Raw genomic sequence first — 15,793 nt, 5'->3', positions numbered from 1 at the left:
CTCTTGGAGGAGCCGCACCTTCAGTAAGGCTTTGAAGTGGGGAGGGTAATTGTCTGTGAGATATAAAGAGAGAGGGCGTTCCAGCCCAGAGGCAGGACAAGGGCGAGAGGTTGGTGGTAAGATGGATGAGGTCAAAGTACAGTGAGTAGGTTGGCATTAGAGGAACAAAGTGTGTGGTCTGGGTTGCAGTAGGAAAGTGACTGTCACAACTGTTACTAATACACAACTGTTGTACATTCCAAGCTCTTAGTACAGGGCTCTGCACATAGTAAGCGCTCAATAAATACTACTGAATGAATGAATGAATAAACTGTTACTACTGTTACTATTACGTTACTGTTCCTAATGCTAGCAGCATGGCTCAGTGGAAAGAGCCCGGGCTTGGGAGTCAGAGGTCATGGGTTCAAATCCTGCCACTTGTCAGCTGTGTGACTTCGGGCAAATCACTTCACTTCTCTTTGCCTCAGTTACCCCATCTGTAAAATGGGGATTAAGACTGTGAGCCCCAAGTGGGACAACCTGATCACCTCGTATCCTCCCCAGCATTTAGAACAGTGCTTTGCACATAGTAAGCACTTAACAAATGCCACCATTATTATTATGATTATTATTATTTCTACTCTTAATACTTCTACTATTTGGAATGTTTAATGGGACCCGGACTTCCTTCAGTTTTCTACACCAGGAACTATGGAAGACCAGTTACCACTGTGGATCTCTCAGATTTGCTCTTGTCAGTCTGTGGATAATGACCTGATTATGAGACAACTTTAAAGACCCACAGCACAGCCCAAAGGAAATCATGATTTTCTGGGACAGTTGATTAGGAAGTTTTTCCATGTTCACAGAAGTGGTAAGGCTGATCATAAAATGCCATTTTGCTAAAATTTTACCAAGTGGATGTAGCTTGTATTTTGGGCAAAGAAAGACACTCTGCTCAGTCATTTCAATTCCTTTCCTCTGAGGATTTAAGGTTGATGATCCCCATTGGGTTTGTCTTTTTTAAGGTCCTATGAGTTCTTCAGATCCAAAGGAAATCACAAAATGCTTCTGGAGGACTTGGTTTTCAGCATTTTCTTCCTGGCTCAGACTGGGATTGGGCTCCTGGGGAACTCAGCCCTGCTGCTGCTCTATGTCATTGTCTTCATTTCCCAGCCCCACCGGATAAGGCCCACAGACCTGATCATCACCCACCTAACCCTGGCCAACACAATGACCCTTCTCACGAACACTGTCCCGGGGATGGTGTTGGCCTTCGGATGGGAGGATATTCTGGATGTGGTTGGGTGTCAGATTGTCATGTATGTTAGGAGAGTGTCCCAGGGCCTCTCCATCTGCACCACGTGTCTCCTGACCATGTTCCAGGCCATCACTATCAGTCCCAGCACCTCCTGCTGGGCTCGGCTCAAACCCAGAGCCCCCAAGCTCATTTTGCCTTCCTTCCCCTTCTTCTGGCTCTTCTGCATGTTGGTAGACATGAATATTCTATTAACTAAACTCAGCAATAATGTCACGGTAAAGTTTAATGGAATCAGTAGGAAATCTTGCTCCGGTTCAGTGCAGAGAACTGGCTTATTCCGGGTTGCATTTGCAAATGCCTTAACTCTCCGAGATATCTTCTTCCTGTCCCTCATGAGCTGGTCCAGTGGCTACATGGTGATAGTCCTTCACCAACACCACAAGCAAGTCCAGCACATCCACAACACCAGCCTCTCCCCTAAATCCTTCCCCGAATCTAGAGCCACCTAGTCAATCCTGCTCCTCGTCGTCTGCTTCATTTCCTGTTATCTCATCAATTGCGGAGTTGTACACGTGAATTATATGGCGATGGATTTCTTGAAGCTTAATGACCCTAGCATCTTTCTGAGCTCGTGTTTTGCCTTTCTCAGTCCCCTGGTTCTCATCAGGAGTGATCCTCAGCTCCGCAGACTCCTGCACGCCCTCAGAAAGGTGCTAGGTATTTTTTTTTCCATACATGACATGGTCGTCCTGCCGACAACTTACCTTAACAGAACAACTTAACACGTCCTTAACAGAACTCCTCCTCTTCCCACCCAAACCCTATCCTCCCCATGACTTTCCCATGATTGCAGACAGCACCACATCCTCCCTGTCTACCATGCCCATAACTTTGGCATTATACTCGACACATCTCCTTCATTCAACCCAAATATTCAATCTGTCGGTCCTACTTTCAGAACACCTCTTGGATCCATTGTTTCCCCTCCATCCAAACTGCCCCCACATGGATCCAAGTGCTTGCTATTTCCCACTTTGATTACTGCATCAACCTCCCCACTGACCTCCTTGCTTCCTGTCTCTCCCCTCTCCGATCCTCTCTCCACTCTCTGCCAAGATCACTTTTCTACAAAATATGCAGCGCATATGTCCCCACTCTACAAAAACCTCCAGTTTCTGCCCATCCGCCTGTGCATCAAACAGAAAGTCCTCAAGAATGATTTTAAATCACTCCCTCAGCTCTACCCCTTCTATTGTACCTTGCTGATCTACTGCAACCCAGCCTGGATACTTTTGCTCCTCTAACAATCTGAGCACTCTACCTTGATCCTATCTTTCTGCCAACCCCCTTCCAACCTCACCTCTCTGGCATGAACTCCTGCCTTCATGTACAACAGACCACCACTCTCCCCACCTTCAAAGCCTTATTAAAATCACATCTCCTCCAAGGCCCTCATTTTATCTCCTCCCCTCCTTTCTGCCACCTATGCCCTTGGTTCTATATCCTTTAAGCACTTGATATTCCCCCCAGCCCCACGGCACTTATGTACATGGCTATATTTTAATGTCTGCCTCCCCTTCTAGACTGTAAGCTCTCTATGGGAACGGAAGGTCTTTACGGACTCTGTTATATTGTACTCTCCGAAGTGCTTAACACAGTGTTTAGCATACAGTATGTACTGAATTGATACCATCGATTGATTGACAATCCCATAATGAGCCATAGGACCACCACAGAGATCCTCAGTGACGATTGGTCAGAGAGAAGAAGAGGACTGCAGAGACACTCTCCAGATTCTTCTGACACTCTGTGACTCTTGGAAGGGAGGATAGCTCGAACAGCCAGGGAAAACACTGGTGCATCTTCACTCTCTTTTATCATCCCTCCCCTCAGGGAATGGCCATTCTCCCTCAGTGCTGAATCTACAGAATGTTCTCTATTTACCTTTCCGCCATTGGACAGGAAAGGACAGTGGAGCAGAAAAGACAGCAGTGAGGTGAGGGGACAGCAATACTAGATGCAAGCAGAAAGTCACTTCTCAGAATTGGGAAAACTTCCTTGTATCTTCCAGCATCTCACTCACTCGTCCCTCAGTTCTCCACTCCTTCCTTCCTAATGCTTCATTCTGTGTGAAGAACATTTCATTTTCCTGCTGTTAAGGTTCCTGCTCCTCCTCCTGCTTCTCCTCCTCCTCCTTTTCTTCTCTTTATCATCTTTTGTTATTTTTATTGTCTTTCTCAATGCTCCATCCAATTCTTCGCATTCTCAGCATTTTTTTTTAATTAGCAAAATAATGGATGTGTTCCCTCTCCATGGAGCAGAAATCATTTCTTTTCAAATGCATAGCAGACTACTTTTCTGCTTTACAAAATCTCCAAGAAAGCAGCTACGGCAGAAACGGTGAGGTTTGCAGTGGTGGCTGCGTATTCCGTCACCTTGGAGCTGCGGGTGGAGAACAGGAAAGTTAAGAAGTACATTTAGAGAGAGGGAGGGAGGGAAGGAGAAGTGGGGAGACTGGGGTAATGATGGAAAAACAGTTTCAGGGTGCAGGAAGAGGGATAAGGAAAAGACAAAAGCCATGGAATGGCAAGTTTGGAAGGTGGGGTCAAAGTGTAATAGGATACTTATGAGGTCGGAACCATAAGTCAATAGGAAAAAGGTCAATATTAATAACATCGATATCATTATTAATAAGAACTAGAAAGAGGATATCTGGGCCCTCAGAGTTGCCATTAATGCATCACCCACTGTTGCTGGGACACTGTCCGCGTGGGGAGTCTGATACACCTCCATAGTAGGAATGCACTTCTCTCCTTGTTGGAAATCCCCTTTCAAATCACACTGATAGTTGAATTAATTCATTCAACAATCAACTGAGTGAATACATGATTGGAAAGTGTACACTTGGGAGGGTAGAGAAGCAGCATGGCTTAGTGGAAAGAGCATGGGCTTGGGAGTCAGAGGTTGTGGGTTCTAATCCCGGCTCCGCTGCTTGTCTGCTGTATGACCTTGGGTAAGTCACTTCACTTCTCTGTACGTCAGTTAGCTCATCTGTAAGATGGGGATTAAGACTGTGAGCCTCACTTAGGACAACCTGATTACCTTGTGGCTACCCCAGAGCTTAGAAGAGTGCTTGGCACATAATAAGTGCTTAGCAACTACCGGAGGCCTTGATCAGAGATGCAGAGTAGCAATTGTCATTGTCTTGTAATCTAAAATCCAGAAGTGACTTTTAGAGGTCATGTGGACCTAGGTCCAGGAAAGATGGTTGGCCATACATTTTTTTTAATGGTATTTATTAAGCATTTACTGTGGGTTGGGCTGTACTAAACACTGGGGTAGATACAAGTTAATCAGCTTGGACAGAATTCATGTCCCACATGGGGCTCACAGTCAGCTCCCATTTTACAGTTGAGGTAACTGAGTCACAAAAAACTTATGTGACTTGCCCAAGGTCACACTGCAGACTAGTGGTGGAGCTGGGTTAGATCTCAGATTCCTCTGACTCCCAGGCCCATGCTCTTTCCACTGAGCCTTAGATTTTGTGATTCCCCCAAACCCCTTGTAAATAAGCCCTGATCCATTATCCAGAGTTCTGAAAGACACCAAGACAGAGTCGCAAGCAAAATCAAGAATCCAGTCTAAGGAAAATGGAGACAGATCCAGCACTGAGAAAATGGTGGCAGTCTGGGGAGACCTGGAGGGTTGGGTGGCAGGAGAGGAGGAGGGTGATCCTGGGGTGCCGGAGAAGATCCTTGTAATCTATGGGAAAGGAGAAAGCTGGGACAAGGAGGACAGGGCAGAGCTACTTTCCTGGAGAATGTGTAAAGCAGAAATTTAATCTTCTGTGAATATGAGAAGTGATTTCTGCTCCACTGACAGGGTACCTGTCCTTTTGCCAATTAAAAAAAATAAGGATGTGCTGAGAATGAGAAGGTGGTGCATTGAGAATGAAAAATAATAGGAAAAGTCTTGTTCATGATGATTAGGAGGAGGTAAAAGAGGAGGAGGAAGAGAATGATGATGACTTTACATAACTTAAACGGCAAGAAAATGGAATATGCCACAAGCAAAATAAGGGAGAGGAAAGGGAGGGATGGAGAATGGAAGGCAAGAGCGGTTTAGATGTTCATCAGTAAGAGGAAAGTGTTCCCATGCCTGTGCCCAGTATCGCTGACCCCTCATCCTATTGTTGCCTTCTCTGCTCCATTAATCTCTCCTGTCCAGTGGAAAGAATGTGAATAGAGTAACATGCTGTGAATGCAGCACTGATGGAGGATGGCCACTCCCCGTGGGGCGTGTTGATAGGGAGAGAGTGAAGATGCACCAGTCAGTGTTTTCCCTAGATGTTTGAGCTGTCCTCACTCCCACAGGGCAAGAAGTGTTGGAAGAATCTGGAGAACCTCTCCTTGAAGTCCTCTTCTTCTCTCTGACCAATCATCCCTGATATCTACGATCAGCTCCTCTGGCTCATTCCTGGGATCTATCAATCAATCAGTGGTATTAATTCAGTACTTATTGTGTGCTAAGCACTATATTAAGCACTGGGAGAGGACAATGCAACAGAGTAGGTAAACATGTTCCTTTCCCTAAGGGAGCTTATAGTCTAGAGGGGGAGATAAACATTAAAATCAATTACGCATATGTACATAAAGTGCTGAGGGGGCCACAGTAGAGTGACTATCATATGCTTAAAGACTACAGATTCAAGGGCATCGGCAACACAGGAGGGAGAGGGAGTAGGGGAAATGAGGCCCTAGTGGCGGAAAGCCTTTTGGAGGAGATATGATTTCAATTAGACTTTGAAGATGGGGAGATTGGTAGTCTGTCATAGGTGAAGGGAGAGAGAGTTTAGGCCAGAGGGAAGATGTGGATTAAGGGGTTGGTGTCAAGCCAGCGAGTAGGTTGGAGTTAGAGGAGAAAAGTGTTTGGGCCGGGTTGAAGTAGGAAATCAGTGAGACAATGTAGGAAGAAGAGAGATAAATAAGTGCTATAAAGCCAGTGTTATGAATTTTCTACTTAAATGGGAGGTGGATGGGCAACCAGTGGAGGTTCTCGGTCAGTGGAGTGAAATATAATAATAATGTTGGTGTTTGTTATTATATGCTTTCATATATTGCAGTAGAGAGAGACAGGAGGCAGGGTGGTCAGCAAGGACGCTGATGCAGTATTCAACGCGGGATATGATACGTGCTTCGATCAGCATGGTGGCTGTTTGGATGGTGAGGAATAGGAAGGTTCTAGAGATGTGGTACAGGCAGAACTGATAGATTTCAGTGACAGATTGAATATGTGTGTTGAATGAGAGAAATGTGTGGAGGATAAATAAGGCCAAGGCTTATGAGACAGGGAAGATAGTGGTGTTGTGTACAGTGATGGCACAGACATGGGGAGGGCAGGGCTTGGTTTAGAAGATGATAAGTTCTGTTGTGGACATGTTAAGCTTGAGGTGTTGGTGGACATCCGAGTAGAGATATCATGAAGGTACTTATGGAAAAACATAAAGATCCTCTCGCCTTTTTGAGGACACGCAAGATTCTGCGGAGCCTAGAGTCATTGCTGATGAGGACTAGGGGACAGAGAAAGGAGAGCATGAGCCCACAAAGGTGCCAGGATCATGCAGGGTCGAGGCATCCTCCACTATATAAATCAGAAGCACAGGTGCAGAGTTGATGTAATAAGAGGTAACAAAGCAGAAGACGAGGATCAGAATGGTCTGGGTGGCTCTGGACACGGGGGAGGATTTGAGGGAGTGGCTGGTGCTGTGGATGTGCTGGACTTGCTTTCGATGTTGGAGAAACACCATCACCATATAGCCACTGGACCAGCTCATGAGGATCACAGAAAAGACATCTCGGACTGTCAAGGCACTTATAACTGCAGTATCTTCTAAATCAACTGCATCTAGTGAACCAGCGCAAAATTTCCTATTGACATCAGTTGAGATAGTGGCATTCCTGGTGGCTTCAGTCATTTTCATAATATTAATGTCTAACAACAAGCAGGAGATCCAGAAGAAGGGGATGGAAGGGAGGATGAACTTGGGAGCCCTGCGTTTGAGCCAAGCCCAGCAGGAGGTGTTGGGACTGATGGTGATGGCTTGGAATACGCTCAGGAGACATGTGATGCAGATGGAAAGGCCCCGGGCCACTCTCCTCATGTACAGGACGATCTGGCACCCCACCACATCCATAATATCCCTCTTGTAGGCCAGCACCATCCCTGGGGCCATCTGAGTCAGAAGCATCACTGCGTTGACCACGGTCAGGTGGGTGATGATCAGGTCTGTGGTCTTGATCTGGTGGGGCTGGGAAGTGAAGATGTTGACATAGAATAGCAACAGCGCTGAGTTCCCCAGGAGTCCAATCCCAGTCTGAGCCAGGAAGAAAATGGAGAAGACCAAGTCCTCCAAAAGCATATTCTTGATTTCCTTCGGGTCTGATTAACTCATAGGACCTTAAAGAGACAAACTCAATGAGAATTATCCACCTTAAATCCTCAAATGAGAGAAATTCAGATATCTAAGGGCAGTGTCTGACTTCCTCTGCCCCACATGCAGGTTACATCCCCTTTGGATAGTTTTCATAAAACAACTTCTCGTGATTGGCCCTACTGCTCACTTGTAAGCTTTCCAATCAACCTTCCGAGAAAGTCACGAGTTCCTTTATGCCGGACAGTAGCAGAACAGCAGCATGGCCTAGTGGTAAGAACACGGGCCTGGGAGTCAGAGGACCTAGGTTCTAATCCAGGTGCTGCCAGTCGCCTGCTGTGTGACCTAGGGCAGTTCACTTAACTTCTCTGTGCCCCAGTTTCCTTATCTGTTAAATGGGGATTTAATGCCTGTTCTCCCTGCTGTTTTTCCCTGTTAATTCCATTGCATTATACTCTCCCAAGCACTTAAGTGCTCAATAAATACCATTGCTTGGTTACTTAACCTGTGAGCCTCACGAGGGACAGGGACTGTGTGCAATCAGAGTAACTTGTATCTATCCTAGCGCTTAGAAGAACTTGACAAAAATTCATTTATTTTGTCCCTTCATTTGCTCCCAAATGTGTCTGTGTTTGACTCCTGCTCTCCTCGTATGTATTACAGTATGAGCAGGTCTGTCTCCTTTGTGTCATTGCAGGTTTTTCCAGAAAAGGGAATGAGTCTTTTCCTTTGATTCTACAGGAATAACCTTGGTTCCGAACACCCCATAGTACTTACAACCCAGAAAGATGCATCACACTGTTTGCCAAGATATCCCAGAATTGCTAAGCCCCACATTGGACTTGTTACATCCAATCACTATGGGGCTGTCGATTTCCTCCCTCCCGGGTTTTTAGGGTATTCTCACTGGATTGCGGATAAACTCCCCTCACTGGTATCTTCCCCATCAATCAATCAACCAAACAAAGATATGTATTTAGCTTTTACTGCATGCAGAGCCCTGAACTAAGCATGTGGGTAAGCATACTACAATAGAATAGAAAGGAGGCTGCAATCTAGAGGCAGAGGCAGACATCACAGTAAATTACAAAGTGGAGAAATAGAGTATGAGGATAATAATAATAATAATGGCATTTGTTAAGTGCTTACTATTTGCAGAGCACTGTTCTGAGCACTGGGGGAGATACAAGGTGATCAGGTTGCCCCACGTGGGGCTCACAGTCTTAATCCCCATTTTACGGATGAGGGAACTGAGGCTCAGAGAAGTGAAGTGACTTGCCCAAAGTCACACAGCTGACAAGTGGCGGAGCTGGGATTAGAACCCATGACCTCTGACTCCCAAGTCCGTGCTCTTTCCACTGAGCCACGCTGCTTCTTGCTGTTTCAGTGCTTTTTAAGGCCAGTAGTGAGGGCTTTCTGTTTGATGAGTAGTGTACTGGGGCAACAACTGGAGGATTTTGAGGAGTGGGGAGAGGTATGGAGATTAATGTTTTCGAAGAATGATCCAGACAGCACAGTGCAGTATACACTGGAGACGGGGAGAGGCCCGTGACAGTGAGGTCTGTGAGGAGGCTGAAGTAGGTGATGAGTCTGGATGAAGGTGATGGGTCACCCAGCCTTGTCTCCCTTCCTCTTATGAGAAACCTCCCTGGAGTTTCATGAACTCAGTACAGAAATTAGAATAAAAAAGTACTGGGTTTACAGGAACTCTCCTAGCCAGTATCCCTGGAATGGGGAAAGACCAAGGGTGCTTTGCCAGTCAATCGATCCATCAGTGGTATTTATTGAGCACTTACTCTGTGCAGAGCACTGTGCTAAGAGCTTGTAGCATACAATACGGTAAGTAGGCATGATCTCTACTGTCTAGGAGTTTGTTGTCCAGTAGGGGAAACAGACTTTTTAAAAGAAGTGCATCGATTCCTACAGCTACATCCTGGAAAATTAAAGATCACTCACTACCTTTTAGAAACATTTTGGAGAGGGGTAGGGGTTTGGATAACTGACTACTCTTGGAATTTTGGAGGTTTGAGGAAATTTGGGTAAGATTTTAACTGTTGGGGCTGAAGAGAACAAGACTGTATAGGGGAAGGGCACTGGAACTGTTGAGGTAGGAAGTCTCACTGAATAAAATGACATGAATTTACATGAATTAATTTCATCTCATTATTTCATAGAATCATCATATTTAATGGCTTAAACCCAGTGCATTTCCTTGCTTGAATGGGAAATAATGAGATAAAGTCTGGGTAGACTATGCTCGTGGTTGTGTAATAATAATAATGATAATAATGGTGGTATTTGTTAAGCACTTACTATTTGCCAAGCACTGTTCTAAGTGCTGGGGTAGACACAAGGTAATCAGGTTGTTCCACATCAGGCTCACAGTCTTAATCCCCATTTAACAGATGAGGGAATTGAGGCATAGAGAAGTGAAGTAACTTGCTCAAGGTCACACAGCAGACAAGTGGCGGAGCCGGGATTAGAACCCACGACCTCTGACTCCCAAGCCCATGCTCCTTCCACTGAGCCATACTGCTGTACCCCTAAAGCACTCTGATATTCACACTAGTTCCACGACACGTGAATACCCATATATGCCACTATTCCCTTATCTGTAAGTTATTTTACAGCTCCCTGAAGACTGTAAACTTCTTAAGGGCAGGGATTATGTATACCAACTCTGTTGCATTATACTTTCCCAAGCACTTAGTACAGAGCTCTGCATACAGTAGGCATTCAAAATATATTGATTGAGTGATTGATTGGTAGAGGCATTCACATGATTCCTGCTCCACTCCAGAGGCTCACTTTGCTTTCATAAACTAGATTTCCAATTCACTTCACATGGGCCTCTTGGGGCTCTGAGCCATTGTTCATCCCATTCCCCCTGCCCGGAACCCCTACTCTATTTAAAACTATCAAACCACACTGTTCCCCATCTTCAAATCCCTCCTTTAAAACCTTATCTTTCAAACAGGCTTTCCTCGACAAATCACTACCTTCATGTTTTCCAAATTTCTCCCTCTGAGAAGACTTTGGTAATTGAGCCTACTTTTTGCACAAGGGAAAAGGGCAGGTTAGAATCAGACAATGAGGACTCACTTGCTCTCACAGAGAATCAATTCAAGGGTTTTCCAACAGCATCACCACTTCGGGCCTGCCCGCTCTTCCTGTGCTGAGAACGCTTTTCCTCTGTTTTCCCCTCCAATTCCTTCTCAGTGCCGGACATTTCTCCCATCCTTTAACTGTTGGAGTTCCTCAAGGGTCAGTTCTTGGCCCTCTTCTGTTCTCCATTTACACTCACTCCCTTGGTGAACTCATTCGCTCTCACGGCTTTGACTACCATCTCTACGCAGATGAAACGCAGATCTACATCTCCGCCCTGTCCTCTCCCCCTCCCTTCAGGCTCGCATCTCCTCCTGCCTCCAGGATGTCTCCACCTGGATGTCGGCCTGCCACCTAAAACTCAACATGAGCAAGACTGAGCTCCTCATCTTCCCTCCCAAACCCGGTCCTCTCCCAGACTTCCCTATCACTGTGGATGGCACGACCATCCTTCCCGTCTCTCAGGCCCGCAATCTCGGTGTCATCCTTGACTCGTCTCTCTTGTTCACCCCACACATCCTATCCGTTACCAAGACCTGCCGGTTTCATCTCTACAATATCGCCAAGATCCGCCCTTTCCTCTCCACCCAAACGGCTACCTTACTGCTACGGGCTCTCATTATATCCCAGCTAGACTACCGTGTCAGCCTTCTCTCTGATCTCCCTTCCTCCTCTCTCGCCCCGCTCCAGTCTATTCTTCACTCCGCTGCCCGGCTCATCTTCCTGCAGAAACGCTCTGGGCATGTCACTCCCCTTCTTAAACAACTCCAGTGGTTGCCTATCAACCTCCGCTCCAAACAAAAACTCCTCACTCTAGGCTTCAAGGCTCTACATCACCTTGCCCCTTCCTACCTCTCCTCCCTTCTCTCTTTCTACCGCCCACCCCGCACACTCCGCTCCTCCGCCGCCCACCTCCTCTCCGTCCCTCGGTCTCGCCCATCCCGCCGTCAACCCCTGAGCCACGTCCTCCTGCGGTCCTGGAACGCCCTCCCTCCTCACCTCCGCCAAACTGATTCTCTTCCCCTCTTCAAAACCCTACTTAAAACTCACCTCCTCCAAGAGGCCTTCCCAGACTGAGCTCCTCTTCTCCCTCTACTCCCTCTACCACCCCCCCTTCACCTCTCCGCAGCTTAACCCTCTTTTCCCCCCATTTCCCTCTGCTCCTCCCCCTCTCCCTTCCCATCCCCTCAGCACTGTACTCGTCTGCTCAACTGTATATATTTCCATTACCCTATTTATTTTGTTAATGAAATGTACATCGCCTTGATTCTATTTAGTTGCCATTGTTTTTATGAGATGTTCTTCCCCTCGACTCTATTTATTGCCATTGTTCTTGTCTGTCCGTCTCCCCCGATTAGACTGTAAGCTCGTCAAACGTCAGGGACTGTCTCTATCTGTTGCCGACTTGTTCATTCCAAGCGCTTAGTACAGTTCTCTGCACATAGTAAGCGCTCAATAAATACTCTTGAATGAATGAATGAATTCTGCAGTCACTCACCTGGAAGGATCTGCACTCCCACCACTTTGGGCAACAATGACCTTGTCTTGTCTATTCCTGGAAGCCATCAGCCTGGGCAGCAGTTATAGGGATGAAGCAGTGTGAGCTCATCTCCCTCCAGGGCTGATGTTGTTGTTTCACTTGCTGTTGATATGATGCTCTCTGGGTTGGAAGTCTGACATGTCTCCAAAAAGGAACAAACTCCCCTCCCAGATGGAAATCCTTCTCCCAGTTACCTTGTGCTAAGTAATTGAGCAAATAATTAAGTAAACTTAAAGTGATCAGATTAGGGATAAGATGTTACAAATCTTTGTGTCAACTCAGGGGGGTTTATCATTACCACAAAATTCTAGAGCTTAGAGTGATTTTAAGAGGCCATTTAGCCCAGCCCCTACCTTTTAGCAGGAAAATCTATAAAATGCCCAGAATATGTGACTCCCCACACTTTCGCTCCATATTATCAAAGACAGGGAAATCTCTTTTTAGGGATTTTTTTCCATAACATGTCAAGTTTGGTTTTATCTCTTAACATATACAAGTTTGGTTGTATTTTATATCAATACAAAACTGGGGAATCACACTAGAGAAACAGCTTAGCCTAGTGGAAAGAGCACAGGCCTGGGAGTTAAAGCACCTGAGTCTCTAATCCAGTCTCTGCCACTTCCCTGCTGTGTGATTTGGGGCAAATGATTTCATTTCTCTGTGCCTCAATTTCCTCACCTGCAACATGGGGATTAAATACCTGTTCTCTCTCTTACTTACACTGTGAATTCATGTGGTACAGAGACTGTATCTGACTTAAATTGTATCTACTCCAGCACTTAGAACATTGTTTTGACACATAGTAAGTGCTTAACAATTACAATAATGACAATAAGGCATTCCTTGACAAATCACCAATACAGGAAAGACAATCTTATCAGGGTTAGACAATATACAGCCAGGGGAGCAGGATTCTGGGAAATTTCAGTTTTTGAAATATTTACCCTTTGAATGTTTTTCTTTTGTTCTAATGATCAGTCAATTGTATCTATTGAGAACTTTCTGTGTGCAGGACATGGTACTAAGCTCTTGAAATACAACAATACAACAACGTTACAGACACATTCCCTGCCCACAATGAGCTTATGGTCTAGAAGGGGGAGACAAACGTTAACATAAGTATAATAATTAATATAAAGAAATAAATTACAGCTGTGGGGTTGGAAGGGGGGATGAATAAAGGGAGCAGGTCAGGATGATGCAGAAGTGAGTGGAAGAAAAGGGAAAGAGGTTTGAGGGACGGGCTTTTAGAGCAGATGTGCCTAAATAAGGGTTTGAAGATGGAGAAAGTGTCTGTTGGATATAAAGAGGGAGGGTGTTTTAGGCCAGAGGCAGGAGGTGGGTGAGAGATCGGCAGTGAGATAGACAAGATCAAAGTACAGTGAATAAGTTGGCATTAGAGCGGTGAAGGGTTGTGGGCTGGATTGTAGTAGGAGAGTATTGAGGTGAGGTAAGAGGGAGCAAGGTGATTGAGTGTTTTAAAGCCTATGGTGAGGAGTTTTTGTCTGATGAGGAGTTGGAGGCGTAACCACTGGAGGTTCTTGAGGACTGGGGAAACATGACCTGAATATTTTTGTTGAAAAATGGATCTGGGTAGCAGAGTGAAGTATGGAACGGAGTGGAGAGACAGGATGCAGAGAGGTCATCAAGGAGGTGGATACAGTAATCGAGATGGGATAAAATAAATGCTTGAATTAGCACATAGAACTCTGGATGGAGAGGAAAGGACAGATTTTAGCTTTCACTGGATTTTCAGTCCAATAGGACAGAGAATGTCCAGAATAGTATGGAGAGTCCGCTTCTGGAATCCCATCTTTCTTTCCTACTGGAAGTCTCCACAGATGGTGTATGATGGAACATTATGCAGTGGCAGGCACTATGGTTCATTCTGGATAGCTTTGGCAAGAAAGTGATTGCTCACCATTTCATGGGCACACCAGCCTCTGCGGAGCCGGGAATCATTGCTGATGAGAATCAGGGGGCAGATAAAGGCGAAACATGAGCCCAGAAATGTGCTGGGGTCATATAGCCTCAAGGTGTCTTTCACCACGTAAGTCAGAAGCACAACTCCACAGTTGGCGTAATAAAAGGAAACATAGCAGCTGACAAGGAGCAGGATGATCTGGGTGGCTCTTGACTCAGGGGAGAACTTGTGGCTTAGGTTGGTATTGCGCATATGCTGGACTCTTTTGTGGTGTTGCTGTAACACAATCACCATGTAGCCACTGGACCAGCTCATGAGGAACACGAAGAAGACGTCTCGGAGAGTCATGGCACTTACAAATGCAACATCATTTAAGCCGGATGCCTGGAGTGAAGTGGGGCAAAACCTCCTAATGACACCACCAACCGTGGTTGTGGCATTTTTGCTGACTTCAGTTGTTCTGAGTATGTTTATGTCTAGTAACAAGCAGAGGGTCCAGAAGAAAGGGAAGGAAGGCAAAATGAAGCTGGGGGCTCTGGGTTTGATCTTGGCCCACAGGGAGGTGCTGGGACTAATAGTGATGGCCTGGAACACGCTCAGGAGACATGTGGTGCAGATGGAAAGGCCCCGGGCCACTCTCCTGATATACAAGGTTGTCTGGCACCCAACTATATCTACAGTTACCTCCCTCCTGAAGGCCAGAACCATCCCTGGGGCAATCTGCATGAGAATTGTGACTGTGTTGGCCACAGTCAGGTGGGTAAGGATCAGATCTGTGGGCTTTATCCGGCGGGGTTGGGAAACAAAGAGGTTGACATAGAGCAGGAGCAATGTGGTGTTCCCCAGAAGCCCGATCCCAGTCTGAACAAAGAAGAAAATGGAAAAGACCAAGTCACTCGTAATCATTTTCTTGAATCTTCAAAACTGAAATCCTCTGTGAACCTTAAAAAGAGAAACACAGTGGGATTTATCAGACTCAAATCTCTAGGGAAAGAATATGAGTTCTCTCAGGGCAGCATCAGACTGTTTCTCTCCTCAACACAAACCAAATTCTTTTGGTTAAATTTCTAGTACAACAGACACTATTGGTTGGCCCTTCGAATCGATGGTCTGTTGAATGAACACTCTAGGCAACCTCCCCTCAAAAACACAGTTCCACTGTGTTGGACTGCAAGACTTGCCAACTGTCTCTCAGTGCTCACAACCAAAGCCTACAGTATGGGCGCGAAAGACAGGCATTGATCGTCAAACGACAGGCATTGATCGTCAAACTACTGGTCTTGGAGCCTGAGAGAAATTCATGCTCCGGGAAGCCACCTGTACTTACCCTCACCCCTCACTTACCTTAGATGAAAAAGGTCCGGCCTCATCTCCTGATCTTTTAAAGGCCTCCAAATCCAGGGCATCTGGGGATGCAAACCTTTTGACTTCTGGGAAATTAAGTTCCCTAAGGAATATTTTTCTAATTGCTCTCAGTACCTTAGCTTCATTTGCACTGGAAGCTGTGAAATTTGGTCCTACCAACACCATGGAACTACTTTGTCTTTGCCCTTA

At 45.9% G+C, this 15,793-nt stretch overlaps 1 protein-coding gene and 2 pseudogenes across 1 annotated transcript; 1 reads left to right on the top strand and 2 right to left on the bottom strand.

Annotated features, from left to right (window-relative positions):
• Nucleotides 1–1,044: 1,044 nt before the first annotated feature.
• LOC114807877 lies at nucleotides 1,045–2,544 on the top strand (annotated as a pseudogene).
• Nucleotides 6,679–7,658, bottom strand: ORNANAV1R-PS3229 (vomeronasal 1 receptor ornAnaV1R-ps3229 pseudogene; annotated as a pseudogene).
• ORNANAV1R3094 (vomeronasal 1 receptor ornAnaV1R3094) lies at nucleotides 14,192–15,145 on the bottom strand. The gene has a single exon (NM_001253486.1). The coding sequence runs from the start codon at nucleotides 15,143–15,145 to the stop codon at nucleotides 14,192–14,194; it is 954 nt and encodes a 317-aa protein (NP_001240415.1).
• Nucleotides 15,146–15,793: the final 648 nt, after the last annotated feature.

Source organism: Ornithorhynchus anatinus, chromosome X5 (assembly GCF_004115215.2).
Source record: "Ornithorhynchus anatinus isolate Pmale09 chromosome X5, mOrnAna1.pri.v4, whole genome shotgun sequence".
In the NCBI taxonomy this organism is placed as follows: domain Eukaryota; kingdom Metazoa; phylum Chordata; class Mammalia; order Monotremata; family Ornithorhynchidae; genus Ornithorhynchus; species Ornithorhynchus anatinus.
The sequence above is the reverse complement of the archived record's forward strand: the minus strand, read 5'-3'. Positions and strand labels throughout refer to the sequence as shown.